Source organism: Gadus macrocephalus, chromosome 21, assembly GCF_031168955.1.
Source record: "Gadus macrocephalus chromosome 21, ASM3116895v1".
Taxonomy (NCBI): Eukaryota; Metazoa; Chordata; class Actinopteri; order Gadiformes; family Gadidae; genus Gadus; species Gadus macrocephalus.
Window position 1 is genome coordinate 10,830,621 of NC_082402.1, and position 15,488 is coordinate 10,846,108.

Genomic DNA, 15,488 nt, shown 5'->3' on the forward strand with positions numbered 1-15,488 from the left:
TCCATTAGGCTTCTTTTCCACTGGATGTCCACTCAAGATGTACAATGCCTTTATCACTAGTAAGCTTGATTGCTGCAATGGTCTCCCGACAGGTCTTTAAAAAGAACCTCTAAGGCAACAACAGCTTGTTCAGAACGCTGCTCCTGGAGTTCTAACAAAGACCAGAAATTTGAACACATTACACCAATTCTTAAATATTTACATTGGCTCCCTGTCAGAGAAATTATTTAAAAATCATGCTGCTTACCTATAACCCCTACGTTGTTTAGAGCCAAAGTGTATAACTGATATACTTCCACTACCTTCTAGACCGCTAAGATCTTCTGGGACCAATCTGTTAATTATCCCCAGAGTAAACACCAAACAGGATGGGAATGCAGGATTTAGTTACTACGCAACAAATAGCTGGAATAAACTCCCTGAGGATTTACGACTTGCCCCAACTCTGACCACCTTTAAAACAAGATTGAAGACTTTTATTTTTGTTTTAGTTTGCTTTAGCTTTTTGCTTAATCTTGTTGATCTTAAACTTTCTACAATGCATTTTTATTTTACTTAGCTATTTTATTTTATTATTTCATTTTATTGCATGACGTTTTATGCGAAGCACTGTATATAAAAATAGATATATGAATAAAGTTGATTTATCTTGGATTAGGTAGGCCTATGGTTTATAGGATGTCGTTTTTAATGAACCTTTGAACTTTAAAGTCTACTGATGTAGGCCCCTAACCTATGCACTTTAACGAAAGGAAATCGGGCATGCTACACCTCTTTGCCTACAAAGTCCATCTGAATACACAAAGCTCAGTTCAAAAGGACTGAGAAGTGGGCACTTATTGATTAGAGGTGATTGAGGATCAAGAACAGACACCCCGATTAATGCAGTTGCACAAAAATTAGGAAATAATCGCAACCACAAAAGTTCATTAGTTCAAACTATTAATGAAAACACCTTTTTATTTAAACTGAATATGAGACAGTTGCCTCTTTGGCTAGGAATCCTACATCGCTGTAAAGATTGACTGCAGCAGTGAAGTTACGATGACGGTATTTAATAGTATTCTCCATTTATATAGTAGACCAAGATCCTCTGAGACCAATCTGTTAATTATCCCCAGAGTAAACACGAAACATGGAAAAGCAGGATTTAGTTACTATGCAACAAATAGCTGGAATAAACTCCCTGAGGATTTAAGACTTGCCCCAACTCTGAGCACCTTTAAAACAAGACTGAAGACTTTTATGTTTGCTTTAGCTTTCTGCTAAATCTTAAATACATTGCACTTTCTAAAAAGCTTTTTTAACTTTGCCTTTATTTATTTTTATTTATTTTTTATTTTCTAATATATTTTCTAAATATTCTATTTTACGCATTTCTTTGCATATGTTTTCTTTTACTTATCTATTATTTTATTTTATTGTATGACAATGTTTATATGTGAAGCACTTTGAGTCTGCCTTGTGTATGAAAAGTGCTATATAAATAAAGTTGCCTTGCCTTGCCTTGCCTATATATTTTTTTTACAGTTGTTGTCAATTTGTGTGTTCGACATGGTAATTAGATCTCATTTCAAATTAGATTAAATCCCACGGTTGTTTAAATCCCAGATTGGCCAACGACATTTTAGATTCCGCACATATGATCATCAAGGACAGGAAAGCATCTGGACATTATTGGTCCTTTTAAAGCACACGAGCGCTGCCAATGCATGTCTAGACAAACACATGCACATTAACACCTTTTAAAACCTAAAATACAAAGGGCTTCAGCCAATAGACACGCAGATACATGGGCTATTTTGCTGAAATTTACAAGATGATGTAAACATTTGTGTTATATCATGAATCGGGCTGATATAAAAAAATATGAAGTTAACTCATCTTTTTGTTTAGGAAAATTCAGAAAGGTTTCAGTTCTCAAATATTATCATTTTGTTATAAATTTGTGGTTTATGTTACAATTTGGATGAATAATTAAACCCAACAGGGCGAATGATTTAGAATGTAAATAATAATCTCAGCCCTATGAGACGTTAGTGTATATTAGCCCAAGATTATATTATTTCTAGCCTCTTTATCGTCCCTCCAGGGGGACGCTGCTGGTCGTCTGCGAGTATGTGCCATGCCCATGCCCTTTGCTGACACATTTCCTGCTCCTCGGCGTGCGGTTTTTGCGATGCATTTTCCATAATTTCCAACCATGCTAGTATGCATATATCTTTTTTTATTTTTTAACATTTAAAAGATATTTATATTTTTTAAATGCCGTCCATGACGTTATTTGCGCCTAACCCGATACGCCATGTTGTACGTCATTATTTACTCCTGTGACCAAAAAAATACACCGGAACTTCCGCTGAATTATAACGGAAGTAAGTACGTGGCCGCTTAGGCTGACATTCTGCATGATGGCGACAGAGGTTCAGAGCGGCGACCTCAACAATGGCAATTCTAGCCGGCTCGAAGTCTCCATCGACGGCCTTACACTTAGCCCCGACTCCGAAAGTGAACCGGGAAGGGTCGGGGAATCGGATTCCGTTCCTACCGGGCCCGAGGCGGCGGAGCCTGGTTCTGCCGAAGCCGAGGATGGGGAAGACGGCGCGACAGACAAATATACCATGGAGAAGAAATGGGGGTTTGATTTACTGGAGCTTTACGGAATGGCCTTGAAATTCTTTAAAGGTATTTGTTGCTTAATGTCATGTTATATTCTTAATGCAAGGTAATGTTGGCTACCGTTGTGCTTGTTGTTAGCGAGGGGAGAACCATGAGTCTGGGCCCTGCTTCTACACTCCCTGTCTGAGGTGGAGATCAGCGCTGTCACCGCTTAGCTGCCGTTGTCATGCAAACCGCACTATTAGCCGAGTACAAGCCAAGCCCACTGCGAACAGTAAGAAGCTGCTTGCAAATGTCACAACATATGTCCAATCAGGGAAAACACCCGTAACGTGGTCATCGAAAGTGTGCTTACTTAAATTGTGTTTTAGCATGTTGTAGCTAAGCGTTTATGAACCTTGTCATAAAACATACGCACTTTTCCGGATTACCTTTTACGCCTTGGGTCAGTAAATCACGTGACTACTTGATGTAGGAAGTTAAATAGCCACGTATCATTCATGGAGTTATCTTGAACCACAAATTTGTTTTTCGAACTCAACAAACACACCCTTCTTTAGTCATTCATGCCCTCTTCTGCTCTTATTGGATAGGTTTACATATTGGCAGCTGGATGTATGCAGTCAGGGGTGACCGAAAAGATAACACAAGATCATTTGTGAGACAATTAAGTCTTTGCCTGACCCATCACAGTTCCTACATTTTAGAGCCTAATTCATCCTGACCTGTAGTACATTTACTAATCCATCTAATCCATTAACTGCTTTCACAATCATATTGCTGTAAACATGCATATTGACTAGATGCATGCTGGAATGTCAATGAGCCTGTAAGTCTTGTTCTGTCTCAATTAGAGGACAGTGCCACAGCAACAGTTTGAAGATAACCTTCTGCAATTTAGATTTCCATGAATGTCAGCCACAGTTGTAAGTGTTGATTTAATTAGGAAATCTAAGGCCAGTTGAGGACTACTGTGCAAACAGGTTCTGGGCCTGGTATACCGCCCTGTTCAATAGAAAGCGGTGTATTGTGTCCATATTAGGCTAGGCCACATTGCGCAAGTTTAAGAGAGGCCTTTCACCTTCATTCAAATCCAATTAATCATGTTTTTTATTTTGTAGGAATGAACAGTTGCTAGGTGTTTGTATTTTATTTTTGAGGAAAAGAGCAGATTTCCAGAAATGTTCTTGGTATAGTATAAGTATTAACCCTACTCATGCTAATAATCTTTTATATTTAGATTTTTAACGCTGTTACAAAATGGGATAGAAGCACACCTACATCTTACCTTGCCTTGAACAGCTGGACAGAACTATATGGAATACATACAGTCCAGATGAATGACAGAGTCAGGCCGAAAAGACAAAAGCCAACCAGTTAGAATGTTGCCGTTTCCTGTGTCCACAGATAAAGACGGCAAGGCCTTCCACCCCACGTACGAGGAGAAGCTACGACTCGTGGCTCTACACAAGCAGGTGTTACTGGGCCCTTACAACTCAGACGCCTCCCCCGAGGTGGGCTTCTTTGATGTGCTGGGCAACGACCGCAGGTAACACCAGCCGTGTGTGTGTGTGTGTGTGTGTGTGTGTGTGTGTGTGTGTGTGTGTGTGTGTGTGTGTGTGTGTGTGTGTGTGTGTGTGTGTGTGTGTGTGTGTGTGTGTGTGTGTGTGTGTGTGTGTGTGTGTGTGTGTGTGTGTGTGTGTGTGGTCTTAACTCTGGCATGCGTTCCCATCCGTTACAGTAAACAGGAAAAAGAGTGTTGAGCATAGCACTTTTGTCTGTTGCTCTCTCTGTCTCCTTCCTCTATATATCACCTCTTGCTGACCCGTGTGGAGGACCCCCCTCACACAAGTCATTATTTTGCTGTATATTGTATTTTTTTTTTAATAATAAACATGACAGCCAAGGTACGATAATACCGTATCATCCTAAAGGGAATTTTATAAGAATAGGGAGAAGAACATTTATAATAGATAAATTGTGAATTGATGACGCATGTCTTATATAATCCTCAATACATTTTCACAATTCGATGTTGAAATGCTCATTTTAAGAAGTAAACATTCTACCTTGAAGATTTAATGCCATAAGGTTTTTATATTTTGGCCTACACAATATTATCTCACCTCATCTGTGCTTCTCTCTCCCTTCTCCTCCCTGTCCCTCCCTCTGTTCCCAGGAGGGAGTGGGCCGCTCTGGGCAGCATGGAGAAGGAGGAGGCCATGGTGGGGTTCGTCAAGCTGCTCAACAAGTGCTGCACCCTGTTCGCGCCCTACGTCACCTCGCACAAGATCGAGAAGGAGGAGCAGGAGAGGAAACGGTACTACACAAGTCAGATCTGGATCAAACACGGTCAAAACGTCAGGCACAGTTGTGTCTTTTGAAATTAGTTATAATAAGGGCGCATACATTATCCTTAAAGGTTTCTTTCCAATACAGTATACCTAACATTATGAGGTGTTGTCTTCAACATGGGATATTGCGGCAGAATAAAGCAGTATACAATCAAACAATCTCAGAATAATAGCAAAGGTACAGTCATCAGTGTGCAGAGAAGTCCTTTTGATATTTTTCCCCCTGCATTAAACATGTCCACCTCCCTGTTCTCCCTGCAGGAGAGAGGAGGAGGAGCGTCTCAGGCTGGAGGAGGAAGAGAGGGAGCGACAGAGGCAGGAGGAGGAGCGGCGGCAACGCGAGGAGGAGGAGAGGCTGCGGAGGGAGGAGGAGGAGCGAAGACAGGCGGAGGAGGAGAGGCTACGCATCGAGCAGCAGAAGTACGTGTGTGTGCATGTACTGTGGCTATGTCTGAGGTGTTTTAAGGCTGATCGATGCGTTATTGATTTGTGTGGGTAGGGAAACTGCCTGTAGTGGCTTCTCTTGAGGTTCCGTGCGCAGGGTCTCTTGTTCCCCTCTCTTGTTCTGCCAGGCTGCTTCATAATTCATCATTCACGGGGAAGGAGCCCCGTGTATGATGGACATGACCTGACCATAGTATTTCTGTGTGAAAGATGTTTATTTGTATTCAAATCTGGCCAGGTAAAAATGGTAATTCAATCACGGCTTCTAACATAAAGGAACAAAATCGAAGGGGTTTGAGGTCAACCCACAAAAGGCTTATCCTTCTTTGAGAAGGTAACATGGCTGCCGTTGTTTGTCGAACCGACCAGGCAGCAGATCATGGCGGCGCTGAACGCCCAGACGGCGGTGCAGTTCCAGCAGTACGCGGCGCAGCAGTACCCCAGCAGCGCCGAGCAGCAGCTGGGACTCATCCGGCAGCTCCAGGAGCAGCACTACCAGCAGTACATGCAGCAGCTCTACCAGGTCCAGCTGGCCCAGCAGCAGGTAGGGGTCACTGCGGCTAAGGGGGGGGGGGGGGGGGGGGGGAAGAGACGGACGGACGGTCGCAAAGTAAAATGATAAATGAATACCCTATTCCAGCCTAAGCAATGCAATGAGCAAACGGTACAGAGAAAGTGAGAATTATCACCCAAGAATGATGAAATGCAAATCCTCCTGACAAATAATTGCATCATCACACAAGCTGTGTGTGCACTTCAATGAATATATAGACATATCAGACGACCCAGGATGAAAAACACATGTAAAACAGTAAAGCTTTGCATTAGCATTGCAGCCAGAACACTTTGTTAATGTTTTATAAAAATTGTTTACCCGTTGTTTAATTAAATTAACTGAAACTGATCTTGGGTTGTGCTAAATGAACGCTGTTGTCATTTGAGGATATATCATATCATGTGATTTGACATCATCCAATCAGTGGGATGTGCACCTCACCTATATGTCCTGTCCTTTATGAATGGACGATATGTGTGCAAAGCTTTGGGCTATATAAATATTGATGAACACGAGTTAGGTAGTACAGGTTGATTTTGAAAGGAGATAATGTACAAACTGTATCTGCATAGCCTACATGCAGAATATTATTAAAAGCATTGAAATACGATGCCATTGCTGTCCTAAGGCTGGCTGGCTGGCTGGCTGGCTGGCTACGTCACTATCTCCCACTGTAACAGCTTGTCAAAATCAGCCCGCCTGAAGCTGCCGGTTGTCAGAAATAATAATGATTACATTATTTCCTTTCAGTGTTTAGGCCTAGCCTTTTATCAAAAAGCTATGAATAGCAACTTCATGTAGGTCTTTTATCTTAAGTCTTTTATCCAAATATGCCACAAACCCTTCTCTTAAACTGGATTTCCTAAGGGGTCTATTGTTTATAAAACAAGAATGGGGGGCTGGGAAATGAAGTGCAGATCACTGCTTCCACCCTTTAGCAGAACGGATAAATGCAGCTCACATGAGGAAGACTTCATAAGATGTGCTCTCTGGATTATACCACTAGTTCAGCGCGTTTAACCGTAAACCGCTGTGTTTTGGGGAGAGGTTTTAACGAATCTCGCCCTCCCCCTCCCCAGGCGGCCCTACAGAAGCATGCGGAGGACGGTGTGGTGCAGGCCACCCTGGACGCCAACAGCTGTGGCGGAGGCGGCGGGGATCACGCTCTGATCAGTGCGGCCTCGCCTCTTTGCGCCACGCTGCCCTCTAGTGGTGACGAGGGCCCCATGGTGAACGGAGGCCAGTCGGACTCGTACTCGGAGAGCATGGAGCGGGAGCCCGAGGCCGAGGCAGCGGAGGAGCTCTCGGAGAACGGACCCTTACTAGGTGCGTAGACTCACACGGACACATCGACACGGACACAAAGAGGTGCACAGAGAGACATTGTTGTGCCCCAAGCCTGGGGGAAAAGGATGGCTCAATGAGCTCAGCTGGTCTTAGGTGAACAGTGACCGCATGGAACTACCCAAAACAAACCAAAGCCTTGTTGCACACATGCAACTCTATCCTTAGAGTTCCCGGTTGGGATAAAGGACATGTCTTGTGGAGAACTTGAGTTCAGGGTTTAGATTACTGGAAACCGGTGATAGTTAACCAGTTAACTCATTAGGGAAGGGCTCCGGCCTTCCCGCACCTCCTACAGACGAAATGCTGACAATCGTCTCAACGCATTTCCATTGTCAATGAATCCTCAAGCTTTGATTTATTCACGGGCTGCTGATAAAATGCAAGTGTCACAAAAGTCGTCTGTAGGTTTGTGTCTAACAGTGTTGTCGTTGTGTCGCGCGACAGTGATCGCCGACTCGGCGCCGGTGATCGCGGCGCCGTCCATGTGGACGCGGCCGCAGATCAAGGACTTCAAGGAGAAGATCCGGCAGGACGCGGACAGCGTGATCACGGTGGGCCGCGGCGAGGTGGTGACGGTGCGCGTGCCCACGCACGAGGAGGGCTCCTACCTCTTCTGGGAGTTCGCCACCGACTACTACGACATCGGCTTCGGGGTGTTCTTCGAGTGGACGGACGCCGCGTCCGCCTCGGTCAGCGTGCACGTGTCGGAGTCGAGCGACGAGGACGACGATGAGGAAGGTGGGACTGGCGATGACGAAGGCTGTGTTGAGGATGGAGCAAACTGTGTTTTTTGGATGGCTTGCCGTAGCTCTGGTTCTGGTTCTTCGGATTATATCCTGTTCTACACGTTGCCATTTTTGGTTTCATCATTTAGGTTGTGATCAAATTTCTTTGTAGTTGTATTTTTCACATTTAGCTAATATTAAAGCTGACATATTATACCACCAGGTGTGTGTGATTAGCTGTTACAAGCCGTCCACGTAGATGTACGCTGGATAGATCAGTGTCCTGCTGCCAGTGGACAGTAGCAAACGTTGCTCATCTATCAGTCATACATCTAGGTGGACACGCCCCCACTTGTGATGTCAGAAGAGGCTGAGTTTCTAAACGGCTTGTAACGGCACATCACACTCACACCTAGTAGTATAATATCGCACCTTTTACTATTATTCATCCGACATAGAAAATTGATTGTGACGTTAGCATGTATCGCTAATGCTAGCGAACCGTCTGTTGTGCTACCTATTTGACCCCACCAACCCCTCTACCGTCCCCCTCCAGGTGAGCCCTCTGGTGAGGAGGAGAAGGCCAAGAAGGAGGCGGGGAAGCCCCAGACGGACGAGATAGTGCCGGTGTACCGGCGGGACTGCCACGAGGAGGTGTATGCCGGGAGCCACCAGTACCCGGGCCGCGGCGTCTACCTGCTCAAGTTCGACAACTCCTATTCCCTGTGGCGCTCCAAGAGTGTCTACTACAGAGTCTACTACACCAGATAAGCCTGAGAAGAGACACAATGGGGGGGGGGGGGGGGGGGGGGAAGAGGTGTGTGTGTGTGTGTGTGTGTGTGTGTGTGTGGAACGCATTGTCTTTGACATGCCACAAGTGTACCTGTCTGGAGCCGATGTAAGAAGGTCGATGTCATCTGTGTGTCGTGTATGCGCGTGTCCCAGGACGCACCAACGTGAGGCTCCAGCTGAGCCCTTGAAGGAGAAAGGGTTTTCCTCTTCTGTGCTGCCCTTGCTCTACAATCCAACTGACCAGCGCTCTCCCCCCAGATCAGAGACAATTTCCTATTGGACGCTACCATTTCCAATTGGTCGGCAATAGTTCAACACAACCACCAACAATAATAACGGCACAGGTTCACTACAGAACATTGTTACAACATTGTCCCATAGAGGGGTGGTCTCTTCGGCCATATTAAGGGTCATATTTAGATACACACATGCACACACACCCCAACCTCCCATTCGGTCACTTCCTTATCTAGTTGTGAAAATGTATTTGTCCTCTTTCTTTTTTTTGTTTTCAGTTTGCACCTATTCAGGTCAAATGGATTTATTATTACTTTACTTCTCAAATGGAAGAAGCATCTTCTCGTTGGAACATGGTTAAGGTGGCTCTTGGGTCATGATCAGGAATCAAACAAAACTATTTTGGATTGTCAGCTCATAGGATTGGACAAAAAAGGGTTTTAAGGTTTAAATATTCCCCAGCCTACCAACGGAGGGAGCCAGGAGTACGTATGCACCAACTGGAATATTGGAAAGGTATTCATCTCTCCATAAAGTCATACTGTTGCCAAGTGAGTTACTTCTATCTATATATCTAAGATATATATTAAAGAGGGAGGATTGTGTCTAACAAAACATTGAATTAATATTTATTTTTGTTTGTTTTGTTTTTGAAATAGTTGTGATTTCTTTGGATTTCTTTTTGTGATACAATGTTCGTTAATCTTGTCACCTGAATGCTTCTAAGGTGCGTCAATTCAACTCTGATTATTTTTTCTTTTTCTAACTGGTGTAAAGAAAAGCTTCAAAAAATGTTTTAGCCATACAAGAAAGTAGCCAGTGTTCATACTCTGCAGTCGTTATCTAAGTGGTTACTGTGAAGTAGTCAAGATTGCAACTCTAATGATATGTATACGTCTCCTTGTATGATGGTCAATTGTTTATCATCCCAGATTGGGGATTCGTTGCTACCATGTATCATCTCCTTGATTTCACACCACAGGTTTTGCAGGCTTTGTGTATCACACCTCCAAAATCATACCACCTCTTGGTGTGTGTGTGTGTGTGTGTGTGTGTGTGTGTGTGTGTGTGTGTGTGTGTGTGTGTGTGTGTGTGTGTGTGTGTGTGTGTGTGTGTGTGTGCTACTTCATCATAGGGTTGTTATCTGCTCTGCTCTCTGTAACCCTACAGATGGCATTATTTGTTTTTTTTAAGGTAAAACTAAACAGGTTTCACCGACACAGGGATGGACTTCCATGCATTTAACCCATAACCAAAAGACTTGCTCCCCTTGTTGCCTTGCCAAGTTCGCTGGCCAACCGGTCCACGTGAATGAATGGAAGGCAAAAAGTCTTGCCCCTCACCCTCAACAACAAGTACAAATATTAATTTCTGTTTCCGAATATCGCTTCCCGACGCTTTCGCAAAAGATCACGAAGTACCCATGGTTTTTCTCATGTTCACTTATTTTGAAGTATGTGCCACTCAGCAAATGTTTGTTGAGTGGAGATGTTAATCTAAGCCTTTGTATGTAAATAATTCTATAAATGGATTTATGTGTGGGGTTTTTAAGATGTGGAAAATGGGTTGTGGGTGTGAGGAATCGATGCACTAAAGTATTGAGGGTGAGATGTATGTACTTTTTTTTTTTTTACCCCAAATGAAAGTCCAAAACTCTTGGAAAGTGTAAAAGTCTAGAGACGGCACGTGTCAGAAAAAACTCTTGGGGGTTTTCTTTGTGTTTGTTGATCCCTTATGAGTTGTAAGATCTTTTTGGGCATATATTTAATCTTGATTAAACCTATGTTCATCTCTGCTCCATATTGGTTGAATGTTTCTTCAATCGATTTTCTCCTATTTTCCTTAAACATGACACAAAGTAGTCAATGGTTTCCATTCGTCTTGACATCAATCTGGATCTTCGATGCATTCCAGCAGACTGCTTTTGTTTTAATGTGCATTTTCAATTCAAAAGGAGGATTAAGGATATTTAATGGTATAATGTTGGTGTTTAACATACTTCATTACTGAATACACTTCTCAGGAACCACACCTTTTGGATTTAGATTTTGTCTGGAGCTGGATGTGTCATCTCAGATGAGTTCATTAATATTGACCCCTCTTCCAGAACTTCCCTTTCGCTAGTTCTGTTCCCTATTCATTTTCTTATTGCTTTTCCTTTGCGTCATTCTCCCACCACAACCCTTTTATTTGGAGCTCAAAAGTGTCACTGAAGTAAAAGCAGAGTTGTTGTAACACAAGCTCTCATTGGCTGCACGAATGCATAGTTTTTTACGTTTATTTGACAGGGACAATGCATAATATATAATTAAGAGATTATAGCCATAAGGCTAATTTACATCTTTTGTCCCTGTATAATAATACAATAATACATTTGTGGTGTCTTGGCTGCGGTTGCATATTTAGTTTGGTCCACTTCGCCCGAGCTCTTGGTATTGCGTAATGACATAAGTAGCAGGGAAGCCGCTTGGAGAGCAGAAGGATCGTGGGCGGGGGATTTAAATGGGACGCACTTGACTATCAACCAAAAACATTATATCTCGACCACCAGGTGTTAGCTGAGCGCTATACTGTTGTATAAAGACGAAGAGTTGGCATTGCAAGAGTATTGATTAAAAAAAAGTACTACCTTGCTCAATGTAGAGTATGCCGTTAGTGTAGTATGGCAAAGTGTCGAGCATGTCAAGTGTGCAGTAAGTATGAGTATGGACGGTGAGTATGGATGCAAAGCATAAATCACTACACACACTTTGCCTCTGAAGCAGTCGAGAGATGTAACGTTGTTATCTATTTAAGCTATTTATGAAGTTAATCACGTGTATTTTTTATTTTTCCTACTATATCGTATATATGTTTAACATAGGAATATAACATAGGAATTTAACATCAGAAATGATTTTGTTCTTAAAAGTGAGAATTTGTTTCACATAATTATACGATTGAATGTTTAGTATTGGTTTTGCGTGGCTAGCGTCTTTAAAAAGGTGTGCTTATTGTGCAAAAGGTAAAGTATGGGTATAAAAAGGATACACTCCTGTCCACACACGCACACACGCTTGCTCATGAACCCTAGGTGGGTGGAGACAACTCTCAAATATTGTGAAGTAGTCCTACTATTAACAATTGAATGTGCTTCTAATAATTTTAAATGTCTCCCTAATGTGCAACATTGCAGATGGTTATGCTTCAGGCGCTCCATATCTTTGATGTGGGACAGATGGGAATGTAATCGGTTACGGCTGGTTCCTGTATGGGGAACAGATCTGTCTGGAGTTCGAGGTTCTTCACATCAATCTCTGAGACTACTCTGCATTTGCAGGTAATGCAATAACAGGTCTGTTGTAGATCAATATAGACAATGTTGATATCTCATGTGCAACTTAAGGATTGTATAACTCAAATGTTGATTTAAGGTGCCATTTGATCATAATAATGACAATATTGTTCCTATTTTTCTTTGACCCTCAGATGGCCACAGCATTATTTTAGCTTGAGACCATTAGGCAGACCTCAAGCCGGAAAACCTCATGCCCGCTCACACCTCAGACAAGCACAGTCAAATGTCAGTCACAATCAGTCAAAGAAGTGGGTCTGGCATGTCACGCGAATCATGCTCAAATTGGGTTACGCATCACATAACAGATATAGCATTATCCCCTCAGAACACATGGATTGCAGCCATCTTTTTTGTTTGTTTCTAACACCAATGTAACAGGTGTTATAAGAACTTTAATATTACAGCCTCTTTTAAAATCAGCTTTCAAAGTGCTTTACAATAACTAAATAAAAATTGCATGCATTCAATTAGAATGAAGTAGTTGCAAATAGTACAAAATACCAAAATAATAGATAGGATGCAGGAACCATGGATAACATATCACCCAGTAAAACAAACAAACTCCTCTTCTTTCCTGTTTCCAAAGCCTGATGCGGTCCAAGGCCTGGGTCTCTCCTCGTTGTTGCACGCTGGTCCTATGAATAGATTCACTGACCGACCTCATTGACTGATTCCTCCCAGGGTCCAGGGTCCATCGTTGACACAAGCCATGGACGTTGCATGCCTGACCTGCAGCCCTGGGTTGGAGCCTCCTGTGTGCAGGGGGCACAAGGAGGTGAAGCCCGGTACCATAGACCGTAGGGCTCTGGTGCATACTGTGCATACGTTCTCCACCACTAGTCTCTCTAAGTATAGAGATTTATGTTTCCACAGGAGCTCCCCTGAAACCGGCCCAGTGCAGAACAGGTGCCAACCCGACACGTTGGACATTGGTGCTGAGCGATACAGGTACGTCTGCATTCTAGTTAAGATCCTTGCAATAATAACAGGGGTTTTAGAGGAAGTTGAAGCCAAGAAACAGAAAACAATGTGAAAGGCTTTATTCAGAAGGCTTGTGAGAAGCTTTTGCTGCTGCTTCTCCCGTGCCCCTGTTCTCGATCAGGGATTAGCGGCAGATCTGACACCAGTCATGTGGCAACAGATATCAAGCGCATCAAATATTATCCTAGTCTATATTTTGTTCCATATTTCATTAAACTAACTTCCTTTCAAGTTGCTCATGTTGTTGGACCATCCTACGTGGTATGTAAGAATTGTAGCTGCATTGGATGTGTACATTTTCCTCCGTGGCATATATTTGTAATGAGTATGCAATCCTCTGTGTGTGCGTTTGTTTATGCATGTGTGTGTATGCGTGAGTTTGAACAGTGGATGTGTGGAATGGATGCAATGTTATCCATTGACCGTATAAGTTAAATATCAAATGTGTGTGATAACTTTTTTTATTAATTGATATGAATGACACAGGCAACATGATTTGACACGCAAGTTATTTGATAAGTACTCCTGTGACATATAGTGAGCCAAACCTGCTCGACTAGCTCTGTGGAGTCTCCCTGCACATTCTTCTGCTGAGACACCTTACACACACACACACACACACACACACACACACACGTACACACGTACACACGTACACACACACACACACACACACGCACACATACACGTACACATACACGTGCCTATCTACAAGAAAATGTTTGAAATCCGAGAGAATCATGGCAAACAAGGAAACAACTCTGGACTTGAATGACAAGCCATTGTTACTCCTCTGGGGCAGGGCACGGCAAGCATGATCTGGACACTGATTGGAGGTCGAACAAAGCAATGGTGCTAAGTGTATCAAGAAGATTAATAGAACCAGTAAAGCCATGCCGCTTTATGAACAGAGACAGGAAAACCTAAATTCACTATGCTGATATAACCTCATACTGTTATATATATCTCCCAATGCATTTCTTACTATTGACCTAAGCCTTTACTTGTTTACTTGAAGTAAAGCATATCAATATATTCTCTATTTAAAACCGTGCACCAACAAATATTTATATAATTTGACCCTTGGAAAATCCTCAGCAGATGCTCCGGTGAGGCTCCACTGAAAACTCTTCCCTGGAAGACCACAAGGTGGCACTAAAGGGCCGCATTTGGAACACATTGGTAGAGCTTGACGGGAAGATTAATCTGCAGATGGTCCAAATTTGTTAATTGTAAAGTCAATCTATAAACCTGTAGGTCTGTCTGTTTATTGTTCCATTTTTCAGCTATCGATCTATCGACCTATCAACCTATCTGTATACATGCAAACACACATAGACTCACACTCACACTCACACTCACACTCACACTCACACTCACACTCACAAATCACACTCACACTCACACTCACACCCACTCACTCACACACATTTATTAGACATTTATCACAGGATTATTCAATTTTTTTCCCTCAGGACCGTCACCTGTTTTAAAAGAGTTACAAAATCATTAAATTACCTTTAAACTCAACAGAGGTCATTCAGGGATGCTTTAAACAGGTGCCGTAGGGACCGGATAACATGACTGGCCACAGCCACAGTCCAAAGACGAACAAAGCTGCAATCAGAACCAAACCAACCACCACAACCCTGACCCGGACAGCGTCCACCTCATGATACCCATCACTGAGTACTGCGATACAGAGTCTGACCGCCCCGATGGAAACCCCTGCCCCGAACACGCACCACTCTCACATGGTGTGCTCTGCAGGGCTGGAAGCTCATCTGGGAGGTCTTCCTCAGCACACAGGGTCAGCCTCAAAGAGGGAACTTCAGGACAGGTACATACCTCTCCCTGTTTATGACTTCCTTTTATGTGTTCTTCTCTCTCGTGTTGTTGAATCTTCTGGACTAAAACCTTTCGTACATCGGACCCCTCCTGTCTGTCCTCACCTGATGCATGTTTAATTCAAGTGATGACCACTGCACCTATCATATACCCCCATCCTCTATAAAGCATGGTATTGACCCTGATCCCCCATAGTCACTCCAAGGACGTACGGTTTTCTCAAGGAAACAAAATTAAACATTTGATTG

General features: G+C 43.1%; 1 protein-coding gene across 1 annotated transcript; it reads left to right on the forward strand.

Moving 5' to 3' along the window:
- Positions 1-2,355: 2,355 nt before the first annotated feature.
- Positions 2,356-10,871, forward strand: acbd3 (acyl-Coenzyme A binding domain containing 3). The gene is made up of 8 exons (XM_060042013.1): positions 2,356-2,685; positions 4,027-4,168; positions 4,799-4,939; positions 5,235-5,393; positions 5,787-5,961; positions 7,053-7,299; positions 7,765-8,058; positions 8,602-10,871. Exons 1-8 carry the CDS (start codon positions 2,409-2,411, stop codon positions 8,814-8,816), a joined length of 1,650 nt encoding a protein of 549 aa, XP_059897996.1. The 5' UTR covers positions 2,356-2,408; the 3' UTR covers positions 8,817-10,871.
- Positions 10,872-15,488: the final 4,617 nt, after the last annotated feature.

Coding starts and splice junctions, on each gene's coding strand:
- acbd3 (XM_060042013.1), top strand. CDS start 2,409: ATGATGGCGACAGAGGTTCAGAGCGGCGACCTCAACAATGGCAATTCT. Junction 4,169..4,798: donor GTGCTGGGCAACGACCGCAG/GTAACACCAGCC, acceptor CTCTGTTCCCAG/GAGGGAGTGGGCCGCTCTGG. Junction 7,300..7,764: donor GGAGAACGGACCCTTACTAG/GTGCGTAGACTC, acceptor GTCGCGCGACAG/TGATCGCCGACTCGGCGCCG.